The sequence below is a fragment of the Marmota marmota genome, unplaced genomic scaffold, assembly GCF_001458135.2.
Source record: "Marmota marmota marmota unplaced genomic scaffold, marMar, whole genome shotgun sequence".
NCBI lineage: Eukaryota > Metazoa > Chordata > Mammalia > Rodentia > Sciuridae > Marmota > Marmota marmota.
In genome coordinates this window covers 54,223,523-54,248,185 of record NW_026000037.1, presented here as the reverse complement: position 1 = coordinate 54,248,185, position 24,663 = coordinate 54,223,523, and the positions used below count along the sequence as shown (strand labels likewise).

Sequence of the window (24,663 nt, the reverse complement as noted above, 5' to 3'; positions counted from 1 at the left end):
ACTTTGGAAGTTCTCCATTCAAACTCACACACACAACAATCAGAGAAAGATATATTGGGGCCAGTAATACAGGCCCTTACCTGTTTCTTGAACATACTGTTGAAACTGAGAATCTTGTTTTAGTTCCTCGGTGTGCTTTTCAAGATGAGACACCTGTATTTAAAAATAATTTTTACAAAGTTATTGTTTTTCAGGAGTCAGTGATTTGAATACTACAAATAATATTCTTCATTTTAGTGATTTTTATGTAAGATTTCAGTATAAATTGAGAAATGGTAATTAAGATTCTATCATTTATTTTAATGCAAGAACTTGAGTTAGAAAAAATTTGAATCACTACCTAAAGTGCAATCATATTCTTATAAAAGAATTTCAACTTGAAAAAATAGAGAGACACTGATACATAAGTGTCTATTTCTATTAAATACATAAAGGACAATGAAAGCAAAATTTACAACAAAAACAACAAAGTCAGAACTTGCACAGAGTTTTGGAAACTGCTTGAAAAGTATTGTTTCTCTAAGTAGTTACCATTTCTGTTTGGAGAACATCAATTCCATGTGCTTTGGAAACTTCTTGATCATTTCTTCTCATTTCCTGACTTCTATGGATTACCTCCTGAAAATAAGCAAGCAAACAAACAGAAAAGCCTTAAGAAAAGTTTGAACATCTAAACTAATATAATTTCATTGACAGAGGATTCTAAAAAAAATATGAAGTTTCTGAAATTTAATTGGCTGCTATAACAAAGTAGTAAAAATTTAATTGTTTAAAACTGCATAATGTTGTTATTTTATATTTTGTAGTTTGGAAGTCTCAGTAGGTATCAGAAGACATGCATTCCTTCTGGAGACTTTAGAGGAGAATACATTCCCTTGCCTTCCACAGATTTTGGAAACTGGCCACCTTTCTAGGTTTTTGGCCCCTCATACCAGGCCAAGACCTTTTCCCACTGCTACCTTCTGTCTGATCCTCTCTTCCACTTTTAAGGGCGTTTATGATTACATTGGACCAACTCAGATAATCAAGAATTATATCCCTGTCATACCATCAGTTAATTAGCACTTTTATTCCTTCTGCAATCCCAATTTCCTTTTGCAAAATAATTTAATATATTCACATTCTGGATTAGAACATAGATCACAAATGTTAGTGGTGCATCTTGTATTCAATATGAGAAAGACTCCAAGAATAGAGATATTTAGAATTAGGTAGAGGGGAGTGAAGAGAGGGTAGGTGGTATAAGGGTAGGAAGGATGGTAGAATGAATTGGACATTATTACCCTATGTGCATATATGACCATATGACTGGTGTAATTCCACATCATGTACAACCAGAAGAATGAGAAGTTACACTCTATTTATGTATGAGGTGTCAAAATGCATTCTACTGCCTTGTATAACTAATTAGAAAAATTAAAAACTAAAAAAATAAAAGCAGTAAATAAAAAGTGATACAGAATAAAAATTCTTGATGAAAAATAAATATATTGTGTTGATTGTAAGTCACATTTTTATTTATCAAAAACACATTCTGTTCTTCAATTTGGCCATCCGATGTGATTACTCATTAAGAGTTCAATTAAAAACTGATCGCTAAATATAACCAATACACACAGGCCATGTTATGATAGTGTACATCTCATTATCTTTTTTTTTCATGGAGCTACTTTTGATTTATAAAGAGACACCCTCTCTTTATAAGCACACATGTGTTTGAATGTATTTGAACCTTGAACTTTACTTTTATCTTGATATCTAAATGACTAACAAATATTATTTTTTGACATCTGATTTTAAAAAATCTGTTTTAGTAAAAAATAATCAAGTGAGCTAAGGTATGTTATCATTATTAACTAAATAGGAACACTAAAGTTTGTTTTTCACTGTGAGTTAGTTTTAAACTATCACATTTTTTAAACCAAGAATAACTGTAAAATATTTAATTAATGAGATCTTGACCAGTCCTTTCCTTGCTACTAAGAGTACATGACAATTGCTCCAAAAGTGTTTGGAATACAAGGTTAAGGGTCTAGTTAACCAAGGAGCAGTTCATTCTTTATTTAGAGATGTATCTTACAATCCAGCTTTATTGTATGTCTCTAGGAAGGAGAATTAAGAAGCATAGTTAAGACAACTTCCAAGAGTTTTATAAGCAAATAAAGTAAAAATGTGGGCTTACACTTTAAAATTTAGGTTATAATTCATTAAATTGAAGAACACTAAAGTTTTTTTTTTCCTGAACATAATGTCTTCCTTGCTCTTGTTAGTGATCTACACATTTCAAATGATATTTGATAATATGTTTGACCCACAACTGTGCTAAGGAAAAGTTCACATAATGAATAAATGAATGAATGAAATAGAACCTTCAATTAGTAAATTAATTCTGTTGAAACTTATACTTTCCAAAGGTGGTCTAGAAACTGGGAACAGAATAATAAACAAAATGCTTTACTTTCTCGAGAAAGATTTTAGATAGAAACTAAGCAATCCATGTTCTTTCCTTTAAGTTCAAAGGATCAGAATTCCATATAAGATGCCTTACATAATCAAGTTTTATTTAAGGGCGTTAATAGCATTGTGCTGGAGGGAATCATAAGAATCAGTGAATAAGGCAGATAGAAAAAAGGCTTGGGTACAAAGGACAACTCTTTTCAACAGTGACAAATCTTGTGCCTACAGAGATATGGTGTAAATATCCCATGACTTATTCTGCAGACACTGAGAAGCTAGAAGAGGTAATGAATAGACTGTGAAGCAGCAAAAGATAATGAAAACCTGACCAGAGCCAAGGTCTTTACTGAGGGGCACCACAGATATTTTATTGAGTCATGTCTCTACCCAGAGGTCTATCTGCCATCTGTGTCCTAATGACATCTGCAAATGATCCACTTTGTCATTTAAAAACTTTGGGTTACTGAACACCTACAGAAATCAATATTTCTTCCTGCTTTTGAAAACTCTGAAGATCTGACAACTGTAGGTTCATATTTCAACATAGAAGTATCTGGCTGAAACAAAGAGGGGCTGGCATTTTTGGTCAGGTATATAGTTTTTGGGTCATCATCCCTATCACTTCCTAAAATATAAAACCAAGTTGGTGTTTTTCTAAACCCTTTCTGATATCCACAGACATTTTAAGTTCCGATACCTTCCACCAATTGTCATACTGAGAGAATAAAGTGACATGAATCTCTATGTGGAGAAAAAAATGCAAAATAATCTGAGTAGAAAAACTATAAAGAAATGTATTTTTGTCATATATTTCAAAATTTATCATTTTCTGGAGCAAACACTTTGTACTTAGTATGCATCTAATTAGGTGAAAACAATCTATGCCTATCATCTCTAAACATAGTTTCTTGTAGGAAATGGCACAATATGAGCCATACAAACATACATAAATTTTGCTTATAGCTGTAAGTGTCTACTTCAGCATTTATGTTCTATTATTAAATAGAACTGTAATTGCTACTCTAGTTTGGTATGTTAGAATCATGGCATCAATTTTACTGCCCCCTGGTTGTTGTAACTTACATGAAATCTGTCTTAAGTATTCCAAGATTTTGTTTCCATCATTTTTTTCTGTTTCCCAACTTTAATTTGGATTTTACATCTGACTTACTTTCTTCCCAATTTTTGGTGTCTATAGCGTGTAGAGTTAAGTAAAAGAATGAATCATTATAATGCTAAGGCAGAAATCAAATTACACAAATAAAATATAATAAAGAATTCAAGTCAGAACACCATAGATAAACTCACATGAAATGATTCATGAAATTGGTTGCTGAAAATTAAATTCAAATATAGACCAGGCTGCAAGACACAAAAATGCTATTTTGTTCACAGGTGGATTAACCAGTAACCAGGATTCAGGGATTAGTACTAACTCTTTCCTCAACTAGGTTTATTGTAATCTTGGACAAATCGCTAAATCACACTTAAATCCAGCTTTTTCATTTCAAGCAGCCACCAAAGGAAAGAAAATAAATAATATATATGATCTAACTTTGGAATATAAAAGAGAAATTTTAACACAATTACAAAGCAATCCTATAATGTTTGCATGGCTCACATCAATCTGAAATTTGCTCATATATTAGCCAAGTATATTACAAAAAAAATCTATTGTTGACATACACATCTTCGGAAGAGATTTTTTCAGCACAGAAAATAGTTCGTGTTCTGCCTACCCAACTTGTCATTGTTGTTATGAATATAGGAAAAGACATTGCAAACTTTTCCAATAAAAATGCAAACTCATTTGGATGCAATGAGTGAGAAAAAAAGAATTTTTAATGGTGGCTCACAATGATTGTTAGGAATATACCCAATAGAAAAAACATGTAAGGAAAGACTGAAAGAATAGTAGATATCTGTCTCACCAGAGTGGAAAAAATAGAAGTTCAACCTCAATGCCAGTTATTCAACATTTTTTTCTGTATCTAATCTCATTTTTAGTAAAACTAGAAAGGGATATGATGTATTATCATTATTTACTTTTTTGTGCAAGACAGACCTAAACTATACAAGCATACTAGTTATCATGCCAAATTGGCATGGAGTCAAAGTTTGAAAGGGTCATCATTTCTTTTAAGTGATGAGTACAAAATCTGTGGTGGATACATTGTGCTTATCTTGATTTGCATATACACACGTTTTCTTGTGCTTAAGTTTTCTCTATTTTTTGAAAACACTACACTAAAACTTACTATATAACATCTAACATCCTTTGGTTTTGTGCTAGAGTTTATCATAATCACTATAACCTTTTGAAAGCTTGGCTCAAAAATTATTTTCTTTTTGAAATTTTCCCTGACTTTTCTTTTCAGGGTTAGCTGTTCCTGCTTCTCTCTCTTTTCTCTTGCTCTTCCTATGACTATCAGTACACATTTCTATTATTTACCTCTCATGTTTCACAGTCATCACTTTTTAATATAACCCTCTTCTTTAACTGAAGTGAGTCTCACATTGGTCCTCAAATTGCAATGTTTAGCATCTCAGTGCATAAGACATGGGAAAATTGTCACTTTTTCTCCGTAGGGTGTGAAAATTTTATAGTTGGTTTTATTTTGCTTTAAAATTTGAGATTCTGGAATTTTCCACATAGCCCTATGATTATTTTTTTGGCATTTTGTCTTATAGTCTTGATACTGAATATTTTCATAATTGGTAGGTGAAGTTACTAAAGCAGATGTGTATAACAATAGCGTTCAATCACTTTACAGAGTGTGTTCAGAAAGAGAGTGCTTGATAATAGTTCAAGGGATCAGAACATCTAAGGAAAAATGTGGGCAGTGCAATGATGCTGTACAAGGTAGCTGGCATCATCAGTGGGGAATATTGCATTGGGAGGAATTACTACAGTATAAAAAACTAAGCTGAGATATTTATGATGACAATGAAAAGCAAAGCTTTATCCTCATTTTAAATCTGTATGAATGGACCGAGATTAGCTAACATAGTCTTGAGCAATAAAAGATAGCTTTTTTTAGCAAATGAAAATGCTGGGAAAACTGGGTGACCATACATAGAAGAATGAAACTAGACCCCTATTTATCAAACTGCATAAAAATCAACTCAAAAGGAATTAAAGAATTAGTATTAGACCAGAAATACTGTAACTGCTTGAAGTTAACATAAGGTCAACATACTAACCTATTGGTGTGAGCACCACCTAATAAGACTCCTAAAGCTCAATAAATAAAACCAAGGACAAACAAGTGGGATGGCCTCAAGTTGAAAAGCTCCTGCACACCAAAGAAAATAATTTATACTTGAAGAGCAAACCTACACAATGAAAGAAAAATCTTTGCCAGCTACTCTTCCAATAGGGAATTAATATCTGAGATCCATAAAGATCTCAAAAATCACCACCATTCATTTATCAATGAATAAATGGGCAAATGAACAAAGCAGATGTTTCTTAAGATAAGAAATGCAAATGGACAATGAATATATGAAAATATGTTCAGCATCCTTAGCAATAGGGAAATGAAAATTGAATCTATACACAGATTTTTCCTTACTCTGGTCAACTATACTCCCGTCAGAATGGCCATCATTAAGAATAGAAATAATAATAATAAGTTCTGGTGAAGATGCAGGGAAAAATATATACTCATGAATTTTTGGTGGGACTGCAAATTAGTACAAAAACTTTGAAAATCAGTGTGGAGAATCCTTAAAAGACTAGAAATATAACCCCCATATTACACAGCCACCCCACTTTTTAGTATTTATCCAAAAACTAAAATCAGTATACTATAGTGATATATGCAGACCAATGTTTATAGCAGTGCAATTCACAATAGGCAAGTGTGGAACCAACCTAGATACCTGTTAACAAGTAAGTGGATAAAGGAAGTGTGGTATAAATGTACCATGGAGTTCTACTTAGTTATAAGAAGACATAAATTATGTCATTTGTTGGCAAATGGATGGAACTGGAGAACATTAAGACTTAGAAAATCAAGCGTTGAATGTTTTCCCTCATTTACAGAACCCAGAGAGAAATGAGAAGTTTTTAAAAAGGTAGATGTCTTAAAAGTAGAATAGAGAACAATTTAGTAGAAGAAGGGGATCAAGAAAGAAGGAGGAGGGAAAGAACTGGGGAAAATACTGAACAAATTATGCACATGCATGTATGAATATAACACTTTTATGTATAACTATCATGTACCTATTAAAAAGAACAATAAATATATAGAAGTGAGACCAGCAGAGTAGTGTAAGGGTATTGGGATGAAGAGGAAGGGAGAAAAAAGAGAAGTACTGGGAATTGAAATGAAGCATTATGCTATATATGCATTTATGAATATGTCAAAATGAACCCCATTATTATGTATAGGTATAATACAACAATAAAAAAAATTAAACTCATCAATGGCAAAGGAGAATCAATGTGATTTTAAGTCCTAATTCTTTGTATGATAATAAACTCAGAAAAATTAGATATTATATCCCACCTGATTCAAATGTATGATATGTCAAGGTCATTGTATTGTCATGTGTAACTAATTAAAACAAATAAAAAAAATAGAAATAAAATAAATAAACATAGAAGTGAAGCCTTTAGTTTTACTTAATTCAGTAGCAGTCCTATCTATGGTTTGGGGATTGCACTAGCTGTATTATTGGACCTAAACAGACTAATTTGATGCAAAACATCTGAAAAAATTCAAGGTAGTGACTTATTCCTTTGAGAACACTGCATCTTTAAAGGTGAATGACTCATATAGACTGAACTATGCATTTAATTATTCAACCAACAGTTATTGAACATTGGCTATTTCATGCATTATGCTAAATATTGTCAGCATTTTTAAATAAGTGAACATATCTTCATCTGCCTCTACATCTATGATGTGCATATACATATACCCATATATTTAATGGTATAGGCTCAGTTAGCTTGATATTCCCTTGAAACATGAATTCTAAATATATGTATTTGATGAATTATGCAAGTTTATTGCATTAGTTTTTCAGAGAATTGTTTTCAAATAATCACATCTCTTTTATGACTAATTCCTTAACAATTGATATTTGGTCATATTTAATTATAAAGAGCAAATGTCATTTTTAATAAAGTTTACTTAGTTTATATTTTAGACAGCTTCTTCACTGTCATGACAAAAAGACCTGACAAGAACAATTTTAGAGGAGGAAAACTTTGTTTGGTACTCAGTTTCAGAGATATAGACTCTATAGGCATTCAACTCCACAGCTCTGGGCCCCAAATGAGGCAGATCATCATGGTGGAAGGGTGTGGAGGAGGAATGCAGTTCAGGATATGAAAGTCAGGAAGCAGAGAAAGCATTTTTCACGATGGACAAAATACATTCCTCAAAGTCACATTCCCAGTAACCCACCTCCTCCAACCACACCCTACCTACGTACAATTACCAGCCAGTTAATCCCTATCACTGAATTAATGTACTGATTAGTTAAAGGCTCTCATAACCCAATCATTTCACTTCTGAATGTTCTAGTATTATCTCACATATGAGCTTTTGGGGGATACCTTATATCTAAATCATAACAGTTTAAAAGTTTAAAAAAAAAAAAAAGTTTGTCTTCCAGAAGGGAGAATTCGGTGGAAGCAATGCCAGTTTTAGCTGCTAGAACCCTTAGTGTTCTCTTCTTATCTAAAAGTATCACTTAAGGAGCCATATCCCAGAGTTAAATACAGATGAAGATTCACGAAAAGAACACATGAAAGATGTACTCTTAATCAGGTCCCCAAACATATCATATTAGTTATATACATGACAATATTTATTTGATCAACTAAAAAGAAGCTTACATAAAAACATTCTATTTACAGTAAATAAAAGGTATTTTCCAGAAGTTTTATGTTGATGTATGTTAAAGGTGTATATATATATATATATTTTTTTTTTCAATCCATTATAGAAATATATGTACTTTCAATTCACACATAAATACATATATACATGTGTATATAAATATATATGTATATGTATTTGTATATGTTTATATATACATAAGACTAGGATATAAACATAAAAGTATAACAAATGAGAGCAAACTTTAAGAGCACACCTATGCTACTTAATGCTGTTTGTATGCCCCTTGAGCCAGGGCCTTCTTTGCCCTAGAGCTTCTGACCCTTTGAAGTCCTCAGATGTTTAATCTGGACTATTTTGATAGTTTCCTAATTTGTCTTCTTCCATCTAATCTTAACTTCCTCTATATCAACTCTATAATAGAGTCAGAATAATCTTACTTAAAGGCATATCTATTTAGTTTAGTTCTGTATTTCTTTGATGGCTCTTGACCTCCTGAGACTGCAGTAAAAATTCTTTAACATGGCATATACTTTTCTCTATAATCTGTTGCCTACATCTCCACCTACATGCTTCAATTCTTTCTCAATGTATTCACAAGTATATCATATAATTTTACCTTTTGTACCAGTTATCTCTTTGCCTAGAATACATTCTGTATTCCTGGAAAATTATTTCAAGTTTCAGCTGAAGCATTTTTTGCCTTTAGATGTCCTTCTTGATTATCTTTCACTCAGACTAAAATTTATCATAGTGTCCATGTTTCCCAGAGAGCCTCATTTATATTTTCTATCATAGCATCTACCATACTGCATTTGTAATTATCTGTTTTATGTCTGTCTTTCTGATAGAGTAAGATCCTTCAGGGCAAAATAATGTCATATTCATTAGTGATTTTTTTTGTTCTTGACATATGGTGAGTCCTTAGTGATAGCCAGATGAATAAAAATAAATAAGTAAATGTACAGGACAGGTCTGGAATCAGCCTTCCAGGATGAGTATCACATTTGTTCGCATTCCTTGGGAACATTAGTTAGACCATCTACATCTATGTGTTTGTTTCTTGTTGGAAAAAAAAAAAAACAGGAAAAAATAATAGTACCTATCTTTGAAGGTTTTTGTGAGGAGTAAATAAATTAACATATACAAAACTCTAATGAATGCCACAGCCATATTTACTATCTTTACTTATTTATCACACACTTATTTACATCAAACATTTTTGTAATAGTTCAGTATTCCCCCCATAGTAAACAAAGTCAAAGGTGGGTGTGGGCAGAGATTGAATAAGAGTAAGGTGATGTCGATGAATCAGATAAACTCGTGGTATAATTCATTCCAGAAACTAAAAAGAAGCATCTCCTAATGCATGCACATTTTTTTCTGTACTAGAAAAGTAGTGAATCAGGGGTTTAACTAAAACAGAGAGAAGCAAAAAGAAGAATGTACATATTATGATCCTTCAAAACCATTCTGCTCTCTGGAGCATGGAAGTATTCCCTGGAGACATGGCTAAATGTGGGTTCATGATCACTATTTATTTACTCTATGGTTCTTTTATGAACTAATACCTTGTGAATGGTCAGTTCATAGTTATTTAATCTACTATTGTATAATTCTTTCCACACTTACCCTTTTTCTAAAAGACACTATTATATGACTCTGATCTCAATAATAAAGAATGTTAACTTTGGTGTCATAACTTCTAGTTACAAGCATTGGAATTTGACTAATTTAAACAAAAAAGGGATTTTATTGAAGAGATGTTGTAGTGCCTCTCAAAGATTCCCCAGGACTGGAGGGTTTGTAACCAGTAACAGTACAGAATACAATTGTAAAACTATCAAGTGAGCCCACCCTTGCTACTGCCACATGAACCAGACCAGGCTCACTGCCAGCAACATTAATAGTGCATGCTGTGTCTTATTTCTGGAATTGTTATTATTGGAATTGGATGTTGTGATTCTCTGCCATGGCCATCACCAAAACTGATTCTGTGGGGGGTCCCAGTTTCTAATCTCACTAATTTCTTATACATATTCTTAGCTGAAAGTGCCCTATTAGTGCAGTCTAGTTCACAGATCTGGATCCTAGATATCAGGAAGGCTAGGAGAGGAAGTGCCTATTTTCAGCTTCTAGTGGTGACTGGTTCTGCCTCATTTGGTGGTGGAATAGAAGGACGTTCAGGCATCAAAAATTAACCCTTGTTAAGAAAGTATCAGTCATGAACACTGACAGCTTCTTAACCAAATGGAGACCAGTTAAAAACACAAAATCAGTTCCCATCATTTTCAACAATTGATAACATAGTAGAAAGCACTTTCAATCTGATTTAGGCTTCTTTCTTATTTTTATTAGGTTAATATGAGTTTCATGTGATTGTACAAAGACACATAGGAAGACTTTGAGGCAACACAATTTGCCTGCTAAGTGTCACAAATTCTTATTATACAAGTGTGCCTCCTTTTATTTTCTATCACTCTGAGTCTTTATGGCCTCAGTCTTTTTTGGGGGGATGGGAGGGGTGACATGTTTAATCCCTATATAAAATCCTAACAAGGAGGAAGAATAAATTAGATTTGGCTTTGACCTAAGCATTACAATGTTGTCTGTGCAAACAAGACTTTTTAGGGAAAATCTTAACTATGACTAAAAATAAATAGTTTGATCAGTTAGTTTTTTTTTAAAAAAAACAAGGAAATATGGGGATATCTAAAAGGGTACTAAGTTGTAATTTTATTGGCAAATGTATCTACAAGCAATTTGAGAACTGGAAAGTGATTAGTGAGGCAGATAGGAGTGTTGGGTGTTGGCTAGAATTTGTCATCAGTTAAAGTGAGATATCAGGTAAACAAGTCATAACTAATTTCAATCTCAGTGTCTTCATTGGTAAGCTGCTGAGACAAAGGTTGGGGAAGCACCGAAAGAAACTGAAAGGGCTACATTGATTATTGATAATTATCGGAAAATATATAAGGCCCATTGCACTGAATAACATAAAATTTCTTTAAAATTTGACAACTAGCTTTTTACACATTGACTACACAACAACATAACCAGTAAAAGGGGTTTAAGGAGTAATGCTATCCACAATTTACAAAATAACATGATATGATGATATGCCAGGATCATAGTGTATTGACTAGAATCCCATCAATCAGATATTTGAACCAAGGTTTTTTTTTTGTTTTTTTTTTTTTTAAGCAGTAAGTGAGGTATTCAATATGCATTTGTAAGGATGTAGAATATAAGCTCAATGGTATACTTCCTCATAATCATAATCCCTACACAGTAAGGAAATGCTTACATTGTGAGGAAAAGAAGGGATTATACTCATGGGAGAAAGAGGAAAACTTTCTTGATTTTCAAATTAAAAATGGAAGAGAGAAAAAATTAATTAAATTAATTAAAATTAATTAAATTTATTAAAAGGGAAAGAAAGAAAGGGAGGGAGGGAAGGATAAAGGGAGGGAAGAAAGAAGGAGGGAGAGAATGAGAAAGGAAAGGAAAAGAAAGAAAAGAAAATATGATTTGGGTGGCTTCTATTTGTTTCTATTTTTAGAATCATGATATAAAGTGCTTAAGATAAAAAACTCATGAATGAAAACCCAGCCCAATACACTCCCCAAAATGTATCTAAACATTGCAATATGTCAAATTGCTACCTTAGATTATTATAATTTCTACCCTAAAGACAAGGAATAAATTGCAGTGTATTATGTCTCCAGAGGGCACTGGTATTTACCTCAGGATAAGAAAGGTCGATTGAGCTCTTGGCTTCTCCTTTTGGTATCGATCTAGTGGCTGGTATATAAAATGCCCTGTTCTCCTGATGGGGTGGGAAATGAAGTCACCTCCCCTCATTCATCATTCCTAAGGAGATGAACAATTCTCTCTTTACTATGTCCAGGTAGATCACTCAGGGGAGAAGGAGAAAGAATCAAGGAAGGGCAGTTAGAAGATATAATCTTGCTCATTGCCCTGTAGTGTTGAGTTTTGTGAAGAAGCTGGAAAAAATGAACAGTGTCTCAAACATCTCTCTATAATAGTGTGGTTCTAAGGACAGAACCTCTTAGTGCTGCTTCCTTTTCTCAGGCCTTGTGTTCTTTCAGTTTTTTTTAGCATGCTAATTTGTTTGTAATTATGCAAATTAATAACCAAATGAACATCCAAAAGAATAGATGAGCTTGACTCAATCCATTCATTTTCAAAGACCTATGAGGAAGGATTTATTTTGAGAAATACAGACCCAGAAGAAGCGGAAAGAGCTAATAATATCCTCTGATGTTAAGTACTTACAGAAAACATCTATTTTCATAAAAGTAACTATATGGAAAAGACATTTTATAGATTTCACTAAGTTCTACTAGTGTAATGATTATATAATGTTAATGGTTTCTTTTGTTATGTATTTCCTCCCTTCTCACAAAATAACAAAATCTAAGAACCGGAAAATTCTGTAGCTATTTGATTGTAAAACTTGAAAATACAGTAAATTTAATTAGCATATTGGAAAATATTATCTATACACTTGGGAATTATGTTCAATGTAATTATACAAAATATTATTTATATTTCTAAGTTAATATGAACCTTTAGACAGAAAGGGCAATACAAAATTTTTTCTTCTATTTCAACTTTTTCTCAATGTTCACCCCTTCTTATAAAAGATACAAAATTCCATTATGTAAAAAAAAAATCTGTATTTCACCTCTTTATCCACATGAAATAATTTTTGAGATCACTTGCACAAGTATGGAGGAACTGCTCTTCTCTGATCTTATTTCTTTGGGAAAGGAATTGGTTATCACTTCCTCAACAACTTGGCCCCAATATGAGAACACAACACTCCTAAAGCAATCTCCATTCATTTTACTTTAAAGGAATGAAGGATATAAATGTAAGTGCATTGTCTTCTTTAAATGAAATTGAAAATGTATTTTCTAAGAACAAATAGGTCTATAGAAACAGCAGACCCAAAAATACCATTAAGAAGAAGAGAGGTTGTTGTAATGGAGCTCCAATAACTGGGGTAAACCTTACTCCCACAAATTCTATTTTGGAGACTGAGTAAGATGAATTATAGGGGGAAAAAAAGCAACCAATCCAAGATGTTTTAAAAGCACTTGAAATAAGTCTTACTTATTGGTATTAGGACTATCCACTGAGGCCCTGACTTCCTGAGAAACAGGGCCAGGACACTCTTCCTATGTTAATATTCCTAAATCCATTGAAGTCACCAAGAACATTAGTTCACTTAGTTTTATCAAAGCAGAAAAGGAACTGATGCTGAATCAATGTATTATACAGACTGCACTATTAACCAAGAAGATGAAATTTTCACAAAAGACCCAGGACAATGGTTGCCCTTGTCTGCACAGTGTGGGGTGGAAATGAGCTTCCCTTTATAATGATGTATTAGAATGGCCTGCAGTGTTCCTTCAGGGGAGGGAGGAGAGAACCCTCTATGCACCAGCAGAGTAACTCATAAGCCAACAGGTTCTGTAGCAAGAAGCTGAAAGAGCAAATTGCAAAGAGACATGACTAAGACTTTATAGTCACACCTTAGCAGACAGTAAGCAATTACCACCAACCTTATTTGAGGACAGAAGAGGTTGAGAGTTACAGTGTGTGACTGTAAAGTAACGTGACTGATGTTAGTGGATAACAGAAGACAGTCTTACATTTCATGAGCACACCTTGTAACCCAGGGAAAGATCACACATTAGCTTAGTTATGTAAAGAGCCAGGTGGCTATGAGAATCTTTACTAAATCATTTAATAAGGTTTTTCACTTTATAATTATGTAAAACTCTGTGTCTATCACAAAATATTATTGATAAAGAAATATCAAAGGTACAAATAAGAGACATTAAGTATATAGACTGTAAAATTCTATTAAAACAATTTTGAATTAAACTATTGCAAAATGAATGCATGAAATCTGTTTTAATTGATTACTGGAGTATCAGTATAATAAACTAAAATATATCAATTTCATTAGTTATTTTTATTCTAATTAGATAGTTTATTATAATGTTTTAATATATATCTAGTTAATTTGAAGCAGTTAAATATTTAATTTATTTTTAATCTCCTAATATATCATATATATGCATAAATCCACTATTTCAACATAGTCTATCATTAACAAAAGTAACCTGAGTTTGGTATCCATGAAGTGATTGTTTGGTTGATATTCATGATTTTCACTATGATTTCTTTAAGCCCCTGCTTTCTTAGTATTCTTCCCAGTCTTGTGCTCTATCTTTGATCGCAGTATACATCTCAAGAGAAATGACCACATGGCTGGGCATGGTGGTGCATGTCTGTAATCCCAGTACCTTAGGAGGCTGAGGCAGGAAGATTACAAGTTCAAAGCTAGCCTCAGCAAAAGCGAGGTGCTAAACAACTCAGTGAGACCCTGTCTCTAAATAAAATATAAAATAGGGCAGGGATGTGGCTCAGTGGTAAAGTACCCCTGAGTTTAATCCTTGGTACCAAAAAAAAAAAAAAAAGGGAGAAATGACCACATAAACAAAGAAGCCCTGCAGTGACAAGGACAGAGGGAGTTGCATAGGGGACAAGCCTCAGACCAGAACTAAGAGGGGAGTGGTCAGTTTGGGAGTAACAAATCTTACCTCAGATTCACATTGCCATCTGTTGGAATAACTTTTGGTTCACAGCTAGTAGCTATGTGCAGCTCAGAGTGCTAGGAAAACCTACGACAAGACGGGGCACTCTGCTCTAGCAAGCCATGGTCAGTGTTGCCAAACTACCAGACTACCAGGTCAGGAAACCCAGAGTCAGGTGCTTCAGGGCATGTAACCCCCCAACACATAGCCCCCCTCCCTTAGGTACAAAGACCCTTCCAGACTACCTTCCATCACAACAGTAATATTTAGTGCTTCCTCATAGTGTGGTAACAATAGGCATAAGGATTGTAATAGGCATAAGATGATTGGCTTATAGATGTTAAGGTGCTTATGTGTGATTGGCGGGCACACCTACCTGAACCCTATAATAGCTGTATGCATTCCAAAAATAAGGGAGCTTGCTTGGAGGTTGACTGAGGTTGTCACCTTCCAGCTCTCACCAGCTCCTGGTGTCCATGTGTTGCTTTGACACCACGTCTGTAGCCCCCCACCCCGCGACTGAGGTAGCCGAGTGACCATCAACCACACCACGGACGTAGGAACACATACGGCCATCATCATTGCTAAACATTAGAATCACCTGGAGAGCTTTAAAATTCCCTGCTCTCTGATCATACTCTGGAACAATTAAACCAGAAATATCTGGGCTGCTCAGGTGGAAACAGATACCCAGAGCTCCCACCCAGATTCCATGACCTAGCCCAATGGGAATGGGAACAATGATTTAATTCTAAATTCCTGCACTGTCAGGGTATGAGCAGGAGGAGATGTGTCAGGTAGTCTGAAAAGATGCCCTGCTTCTGGGCCTGAGAGATGTAGAAACCCAAAGACAGAACTCACTGGAACCCATTACCATAATTCATAATTCCCGTGTTTCAACCCTAGGGAACCTGCAGCAAAGGAGGTTGAAGGGTTTTGTAAGGAGGGTGAGCTGCATTTCTAGACAGATGAGTTCCATGTAGGCTAAGGGAAGAGTCTGTGGTTTGCTGATTTTGTAGAGAATGTCTTTTTACCTTTCATCATGAGAAATACAAGTTCTCATGGGGTTAGGTTTGTGGTTTTGCTTTTGTTTTCCCCACAGTAAGTGCAGCTAATTTGTTTCACAGCTCAAGCAAGGAAAATTTTCACAAAATATAATTCTGTGTATTCAATTTCTATAAAAAATAATATGGGATTTTACCATATTATTTAATCCTGAAGAGCTACAGGAAGGTGGATGTGGGTAAGAAGGCAGAGACACAGAGATTAAGAAGCTAGAGACAACCAACCTCAAAGTGTTTAGATAGCAGGATCATGAACACACATTTGAGAGGCAGTAGTGACATAGGCCTTCATGATCACAGCAGGGATAGTTCTGGATGCAAAAGTGGAAGAAAAAAGTCAGTTCACCTAACATGTATCTATAAACCCACAAAGGTATCAGAGTTTGCATTTCTTTCTAAATTGAAAAAAAATTCTGAGAACCAGATGGTTAGCTCTGTGGCATAGTCAGGAACTGAAATGCTCAGTTAAACAAATTCAGTCAACTAAATTCTTCAGAAAGTAGCCCCTACCAATCTGGTACCGAGTGTGTTGCAGATAATCATTGGGTGAGGCCATTGTGCTTTATTTAGCAAACTCTTTGAGTTCTGTTTCTGAGTCAGCATTAAAAAGTTAATCTTATTGTGTTCTTTTCATTGCCAAGGTCCACTCAGCCACAGGCACTGAGAAAGAGCTATGAAGGATAAACAGATTAAAGGACTGGGTCTGGAAGAAAAAAATGGTGAAAGATTGTTATTAGAGTTTTAATTTTTTACATAGTAAGCCTGTTATATGCAGCCTGTCTATAAGCCTTATTTATGTGCCTCTTGAGGACAAGGGGTGTGCTGTTTCTGTTTTCCTGAGAAAGAGCAGCGACTGGCTCTGACCTATCTGGAGAAAGGTCAGGAAGATTCCCTTGCCTGTGTCAAATGAAAAGAAACAGTTCTCTGGCAAATAGAAGCCCTTATATCTTAGCATTTGTACATAATGGTCTTGTATATTGAACAAACGCTTGCTGTATTTTTTTTTAAGACAATTGTAGAAATATATCTGTCTTCACTATTGCAACTGCACAAAGCATAAAATATCATGAGGTAGTTTCTTCCCCTTACAAATTCTTTTCTTTTTCTTCCATACTTCAACTAAAATGTGCTGAGAAACCACAATTCACAAGACACTAGCTTTAACACTAGTAGAAATAAATTAAAAAAAAATCACTCTCAACTCTTCCTCTTTTCCTCATTTATTGTATAGCCTCTTCTGCTTGATTCAGTTTATATATTAATTATGTTATTCTCAGTACATCTTGTTATAATACTATGAGTAAAGCAGTCTGCAAAAGCAAAGGCTGCATAATTCATATGCTTACACTTGAAAAACACAAACTTGCGTTCACAGTGGCAAACAGGACCCTGTATATCTGTTCAGTGTATGTTTATGCATATTCCTCTCCTCAACCTTCTTAAAGGTCCAACTCATATTTTCATTCTGAGAGATGAAGTTAAGCATGTTTCCCTCAAAAGAAGACCTGCTATCATAATTTTTAAAATACGTGCTAGTTACTGACTACTCCAGAGTGACCTATGTCTAAAGGTATGTTCATTTTAAGCAAATTTCTAATTATTTATGAAGCTTCTAAGAAATTATTGTCTCCCAGAGCTAAAGAAAGAACTGGAAAGAATGCTAAGGTGTGAGGCACATAACAATGCAGTCCTTCTTTGTATTTTTACATATACATAAAGTGCCTGTGAATCATATTTTAACCTGAGAGTAGGTTCCACTTGATTATGTCCTTTCTTGATTTTAATGGCAATACTACTGATGACAATAGCCAGTGTTTGCTGAATAATTAATACATGCCAGATGTTATACTAAGAGTTTTCATGGACCATATCTTTTTATTAGCAAAGTGACCCTGTTGCTTCATCATTTTACAGAAGAGAATAGGTGGTGCCCTTGTTTGAATATTTGTCCCCACCAAACGCATGTTGAATTTAACTGCCATCATGATGGCATTGGCAGATGGGACCTCCATGAAGTGTTTAGCTCATAAAGGATTTACCTTCGTGAATGAAGTGGAGATATCTATCATCTATCTATCTATCTATCTATCTATCTATCTATCTATCTATATCCATCCATCCATCCATCTCTATCTCTATCTCCCATTCTTTCTGCCATGTTATAATACAGCATGAATAACCTAGTCAGAAGCTTGACATTAGACTTTCCCATTGCCAGAACTGTAAGCCAATAAATTTTTGTCCATTTTAAATTACTCAGTCTGTGCTATTGTGTTATAGTATCACAAAACATCTTAAGATAGGTGACTAACTCAGGCTGTGTGACTCTGGAACTAGAGGCCTAACCATTATTCTAGATTGACTCATTTTGAGTGCTCTTCCTATAATTTATAATGGTAATTTTAAAACAGTGCACACAATCAATATACTATACAATCCATGAGATACTAGCTGTGGATTAGACACATTCTGGTTTGTAACTTGTGTGTTGATAACAATCTAGGTAAGATTGGAACTGTTAATAGCAATACATGACCTTGAACAGAGATGTGTGTGGCAGAACCTAAAGGTAGGTTTAAAGCATATAAGAAACACTTTACAATTAGTTGATAAAATATATTTAGATTGCTAGAAAATAATTATAGGTTACCTTTAAAGAGTCTAAAACACACAGATGTCAGATTATATCTGTCACAAGCTGTCGAAAATGTTTTCTATTGACCTAAATTTGTCCAGGGATTGTTCCAAATCCACATAATCTTTCAGAGTACGAATGTTTACATTCGGATTTTTGTAACAGCAGATGCAGGTGAAAAGATACACATTGTCACCCAGCACATCAGTGTGGGCAGCAGGGTGAAGGTCAGGGATGCTTTCGACTCTTGACATGGATTCAGTGCAGCAATTTCACATGAAAGCAATTACCTAAGCGCTGGATTGCACTGATTACTTTCAAAATGTTTGGAGCTCCATCTGCTCTTTCCTACTTAAGCCACTTAAAAAGAAAAAAAAAATAAGCAACTTCAGAAAAGAAGAGGCTGCCAGGGCTTCACAATTAATACGCAAAGAGGTCCTCAGTACTGCCTAAGGTTGGGGGAAGGAAATCCAAGAGAAAATTCACGTAAGATGAAAGTCGAAACTTGTGTGTGAGAATAAGGCACAAAGAAAGTCCTAGACTACTAATGGGTTCAACGTTCCTTTTTTTTTTTTTTTGGGGGGGGGGTAGAAATGTATTAAAAGTAGATTGTTATGACATTGCAATTAGTATGTCAATCTTGGTATGGAAACACACTAAGAAGTCGAATTGTATTCATAAAGTAGGTGCACTTTATGGTGTGCAAATTGTATCTTAACAATTCTGCTAAATAAGGAAAAAGAAAAAAAAGTCGTAAATATACCAGATAGAAGCCACAGAGTGGGCAAGTGAAAATGAACTCAGGAGAGAGACAATGGCAGTTTTACATCCACAACACATTTATTCTAATATCTGCTCCAGGATATTTCAAGAGGCTCTGTTGAGACTGAGAGGATAGGATGGATGACTCAAGAATGTTCCTACCAAATGTAGTCAGCCATAGTGAGTATATAAAGAACACCCCTCTTAAGTGATCCTTTGCATTCTAGCATTAAAATTCTAGTTTTCACTGGCACAGAATAGTGAGAATTCAATCCTAAGACAAAATAAAAACCAGTGCTAATATGATATTTTTAATCTAAATATCAACAGAAGACATATTGAGTACCTTAAAAAACTATTGGATATCATCCCTATCTACTGGAAGTAGTAATGGCTGTTTTAAAAAGCAAAGTCTAAATTACCAGTACCAAGAAGTGCTAGTACTAAGCAGCAACCTAGTCAAGAGTCCCCCACCTAACTTTTTAAGAAACTGAATTGGTCCCACCACTTCCCCATCACTCCAGGGGTTCCAGCGTGGTTTCTATTATTACTAAATTATTACTAATTGTGACATTAAATGTTGTCAGAAATCCAAAACTTTCATACAGAAACTCCAAAGGCCAACAATGATACATACTGCTGGCTGTTAAAGAGGTGGTGCCATAAAGTGTAATCTAGAATGTATAAATGGTACATCTGTCTGCTTAAAATACCTGGCATAAGTGAAGGTGCCTATGTCTTATATCCCCCCTCTTTTAGAACCCCCTTACCTATAAGTATAAAACATTTGAACCATCAGCAAACAGAAGGGGCTTTTAATCTCAGAGATAGCTTAATTTTCAAACCTTGTTTAGGCCAATACTGATCTCCCAGACAACCTGTTACCAAATAGCCATCCAATTACCTTGAAACACCTGATTCCAATAAGTTAGGAAGGAATTAGACAGATTGAACTTAATTATTACAACTTAGGAAATTATTACTAATTGGTTACATTAAATGTTGTCAGAAATCCAAAACAAATGTTCTTTCTACTCAAACTTGACTTCCAAATTAATAACTGTTACTGTATGTCAACAAAATTTACATATATATATATATATATATATATATGCGCCAGGGTCAGAGTTAGAGAGATAGAATGAAAGGACTTGAAATATAAAAAGAGATTGAAAACATTGCCAGAGTCAACAGCATCTTATGTAAGAACAGAATTAACTACCTGTCTTTACTAGCAAACATCATGTCCTCAATCCCTGCTAATAAAACAAGCAATTTTTAGAATGCATTTAGATAGCTTAAAAAATCTGAGCAAATAATCAAAGACTATTTTTTTTACACTCACTCCTAAAATTTGGCATTTATCTCAAATTTTCAATAAGGATTATAAATTAAAGTTTTGTCTTAAAAATTCAAGTGACTCTTTTTCTTTCATTTTCTCACAGACTTCTGCATATAGTGGGCATTCAATAAATGGTGTTTACCAGTTTAGGTGCAGCTATGATTCCTTTCTGTTGTATTTATATTGCATTGCGGTATGGCTCAGATTCATTCATTCATCAGGAAATTATCAGGTATAGACTTTTTTGTTGTTGTTGTTTGGCTTTGTTTTCCCCCATCATATATTCTTTGTTGACAAATGTATGAGGAAAATTGCCTCTTAGGTAAATGAGATGCAGAAGTCTAAAGCAATTAGCACACTCTGGTCATAGGAGTTTGTTCAAGAATAAGCATATGTGTTCCATTCAGAGCCTGTTAGATGTTCTAAGCTTTTACTGTAAAAAGGACACAATCTTTCTTTGCATTCCACTATTTCAAAATAGCTGTGTGAGAATAAGTTCAATCCAGGGGAATTATGATTGGGAGGCTAAGAAGAAGAAATCATGTGATTTGCAAAATTCCCCAATTTAATAATTGAAAAGTCCAAGAGAGCTGATTCACCACTGGGGATTCAATCCAATCTCCCATTAGATTGCATTTTTATGAACTTTTGTTCATGTTGCATTGTCTGTTTACATTGTGAACAATGTTCCTTTTTAACTTAAGGCACTTTCCCTGAGATTTTTCTGTCTTTTGCACTATTAAAGAGTGTTTATTGATAACAAGCTTCAAAGATAATGAGATTCTTTCACATAAGTTTCTCTGTGTCATATTAGATCCCGTGACAGCCAATGTGATTGGTAAATCACTGATCAACTTCCCTCTCTAACTTATCTGAAACTGAGGCTTGAGTGGGTTATGAATTAGGTCCATGCAATATTGGCTACGTAATTTGCCAGATTCGGTGCAAAATGAACATGTGGTATCCTGAGTTCACAAGTTTTTGAGGAATTTCAAGATGGAAACAGTTGAGTGTTAAAGTAAGGTAAGGCCTTTCTAAGCACGGAAGGCTATGCAACTGCAAATAATCCATATCCACGAGTGATCTGGATCTATGTACTTGGCAGGCAAGTGGCAAGAGACATTGGTAGAAGTCAGATTCCAAATACCATAGTTCTGGAGTCTATAACACTGCTTCCCTACATAGTAAAGGATTTGTCAATACATTACTGATACTTCTATAGAGAATTTGTTAGTTAAACTGTGAACATAATTATATTTTGAATTGTTGATCAATTTAAAGTACTCAGACACCTCTACAACGGATTCACTCCAACACTCCTATGTTGTAGCAGGTAGGTAGTAGATTACAGGGAGGCCCACTCTGACTTTCTTATGTATATTATGTTTCCTTAGGCAACATTACAAAGAAATATGGTCACAAATTTATTGAGCTAGCAATACTGCACACATTTCACTTTCCAAACAAAGCTAGAACAAGAAAACAAATAGTAGTTCACATGTTAAGTTCTTAATCAGTCTACCTGAAGTAGTCTCCTCCCTCTCCACACACACCACCCAACTGCTTCACTTTTAAACATTTGGGCAACTCTATATTTCCTGTGGATTTTAAAAAGGAAAATACAGCCATTATGAAATTTCATATCCCAGTTATTTCCTTCCTCATGGAAAATGCAGGCCTGAGTACAGCTGTTTATAGTGAAATTACAATTTTTTTCCAATTGCTGAGCTCTGTCTGATGAGTTTTATTATTTAGATTCTCACATTCAAAAATCATTATGTCACATGAAAATATTTGGTGATATATGATAATGAAGTAATGAAATGGGAAAAATTTATATAAGATAACATTTAGAAGTAGCATTGAGGTTTTATGTAACATCTGGGTTCAACTACTCAATTTTTGATGATTTTAAAGAAAACAAAAAATTCCCCATAATAAATAGCTGAACAATGCTTTACTTTTAACCTACGCAAACAACTGGCAGATAGTTTGTCATGAATTATAACCTAGTAGCAGGGGCTTAATACAAACACTGCTCTCAACAGTTCTGTTTACTTGTCAACCAACCTGGGCTATTTAATCTACATTTATGTTTGAGATATGAGAGTCTTAAGGGGGAATGTTTCAGCATGGTTCATGTGGCAAAATGATTAAAATAGCTAAATCAATACATTTATATACTTTAAAGACGATTTTCTAAAACATTTTAAAATAACAATTTTTTTTTAATGAGTTATAAAAATAAACCAGCCACCAAGAATGAGGGGTTCCTGCCTTGGTAAGAGCAATTTAAGCACACATGATGTACTCACCACCCACAGTGGCATTACCTGCTCGGATCTGTTCTGGTGTTGATACTGGTACTGAGAAAAGGTATTACAGGAAGAAGAAATTTTGTCCTTCTCAAATTGTTTCTTCACCTTGGCCAAACCACCAGGCACTGTGCACATTTCTGATTCTTCCATCATCTAGGATGAGAAAAAAAAGGCAAATTCAGCTTTCTATCTGGGATGCTTTTGTTTTAAACAGTTGACAAGTATCGAAGGGTGGTATATTAAAAAGATATTAGCACACAATTATTTTAGCAGGCTTTTACTTAAAACCTCAATACAAATAGTCACACTCTAAGTTGTTTTCTCATTGATCAGTCTTGATATATAGTTGGAACACTTTTCAAAATATGGAGTTAATTCTCCTTCTTTCAGATAAATTTTAATGTCTGGAGGTTAGCCCTGTTTTGTTTCCCTAGGAGTACAATCCAGGGCCTTGTGCATGTTAGGTAAGTGCTCTACCACTAAGCTTCACCCCACCCACTTGGCCTATAAGAATGCATTTCTTTAATAATACATAGTGTAGTGGATATTAGTATAATGAATTCAATTTTGATCAAAATAAGCTTTTCATTAAAACCCCAAATACCTGTATAGGTGACACATTATTCTGAATAATTATTAAAATCATTTTTCTTTAGTTCAAATTTTTTAAAAATTATCAAGTATGAACAGAACAAAGAGACTTAGATTATGTCTTATGTAAAAATATTATCATCAATCATATTAAAAATTGCTAAGTCACAGCATTAGGATGCCTTTTCTGTATCTTCATATGTATTCTGTCAGTTAATGCTTCTCAATATTCTGTGAGATACAGACACCTATTATCCACATTTTAAAATAAGTAAATTGTGGTTTGGGGAAATAAAACAGCTTGTTAAATTCTCTCAGCTAGGACAAAAATGTTAGCACTGACATTTGAATCACATCTGCCTGTCTTACTCACTAGCCTTAAAGAACAGGCAGAAAAACAGCAGAATTGGCACGTCCCAGTTCTCAGCAATGAGCACTGGTGTGTCAGGATCAGGGGGCTTTCACAGTAGAAGGGTTTTGGTCTATTCTTGCCATTCCACAGATGAGAGAACAGATTCCAATACATATTACTGGATGTAACTCAAAGAGCACTAAAGGGTCCTGTTGGGTCTTCAGCCTCATCAGGAAGTACAGAAGTAGATCAGAGTCTTTGGTTTTGATGATTCAACACACTCCAGAGCCCAGAAGGTACTCAAACCCAGATGGGATGACTACTTTCCAGCAAACAGACTCATGCCAACCCTCCTCCAGGAAGCTTCCAGTTCTGCTTGCAGCTGAGAGGAGACTCAGCAACATTTCAAACTAGAGCAGGTCTTCTGAGGTCTGGTTCAGTCCTGACATAACCCTGAAAGCCCTAAGACCTTGAAATTGGAGCCTGGGGAGCTGAGGTTCTCATACTATGGACCCCTGGATTCCTGGAATCTTAACCCAACTATACAGCTTCTCAATACTAAAAATACAGCATCTATCTTGGGTTTGAGTTTCCCATATTCCAGAATGTTGGAGAATTAACTAGTTAATATTTAGTATTATCTGAATTA

General features: G+C 34.5%; 1 protein-coding gene across 2 annotated transcripts in view; it reads right to left on the bottom strand.

Moving 5' to 3' along the window:
• The window catches only part of LOC107136897 (xin actin-binding repeat-containing protein 2-like), a 74,069-nt gene that overhangs the window by 20,760 nt on the left and 28,646 nt on the right, over positions 1-24,663 (bottom strand). For both annotated transcript variants that reach the window (XM_015479271.2, XM_015479270.2), the window contains exons 3-5: positions 23,087-23,224; positions 532-618; positions 81-153 (exon numbers count right to left, since the gene is read on the bottom strand). In XM_015479271.2, coding sequence (XP_015334757.1) covers positions 81-153; positions 532-618; positions 23,087-23,224 — 298 coding nt within the window. The remainder of the gene's footprint in view (positions 1-80; positions 154-531; positions 619-23,086; positions 23,225-24,663) is intronic.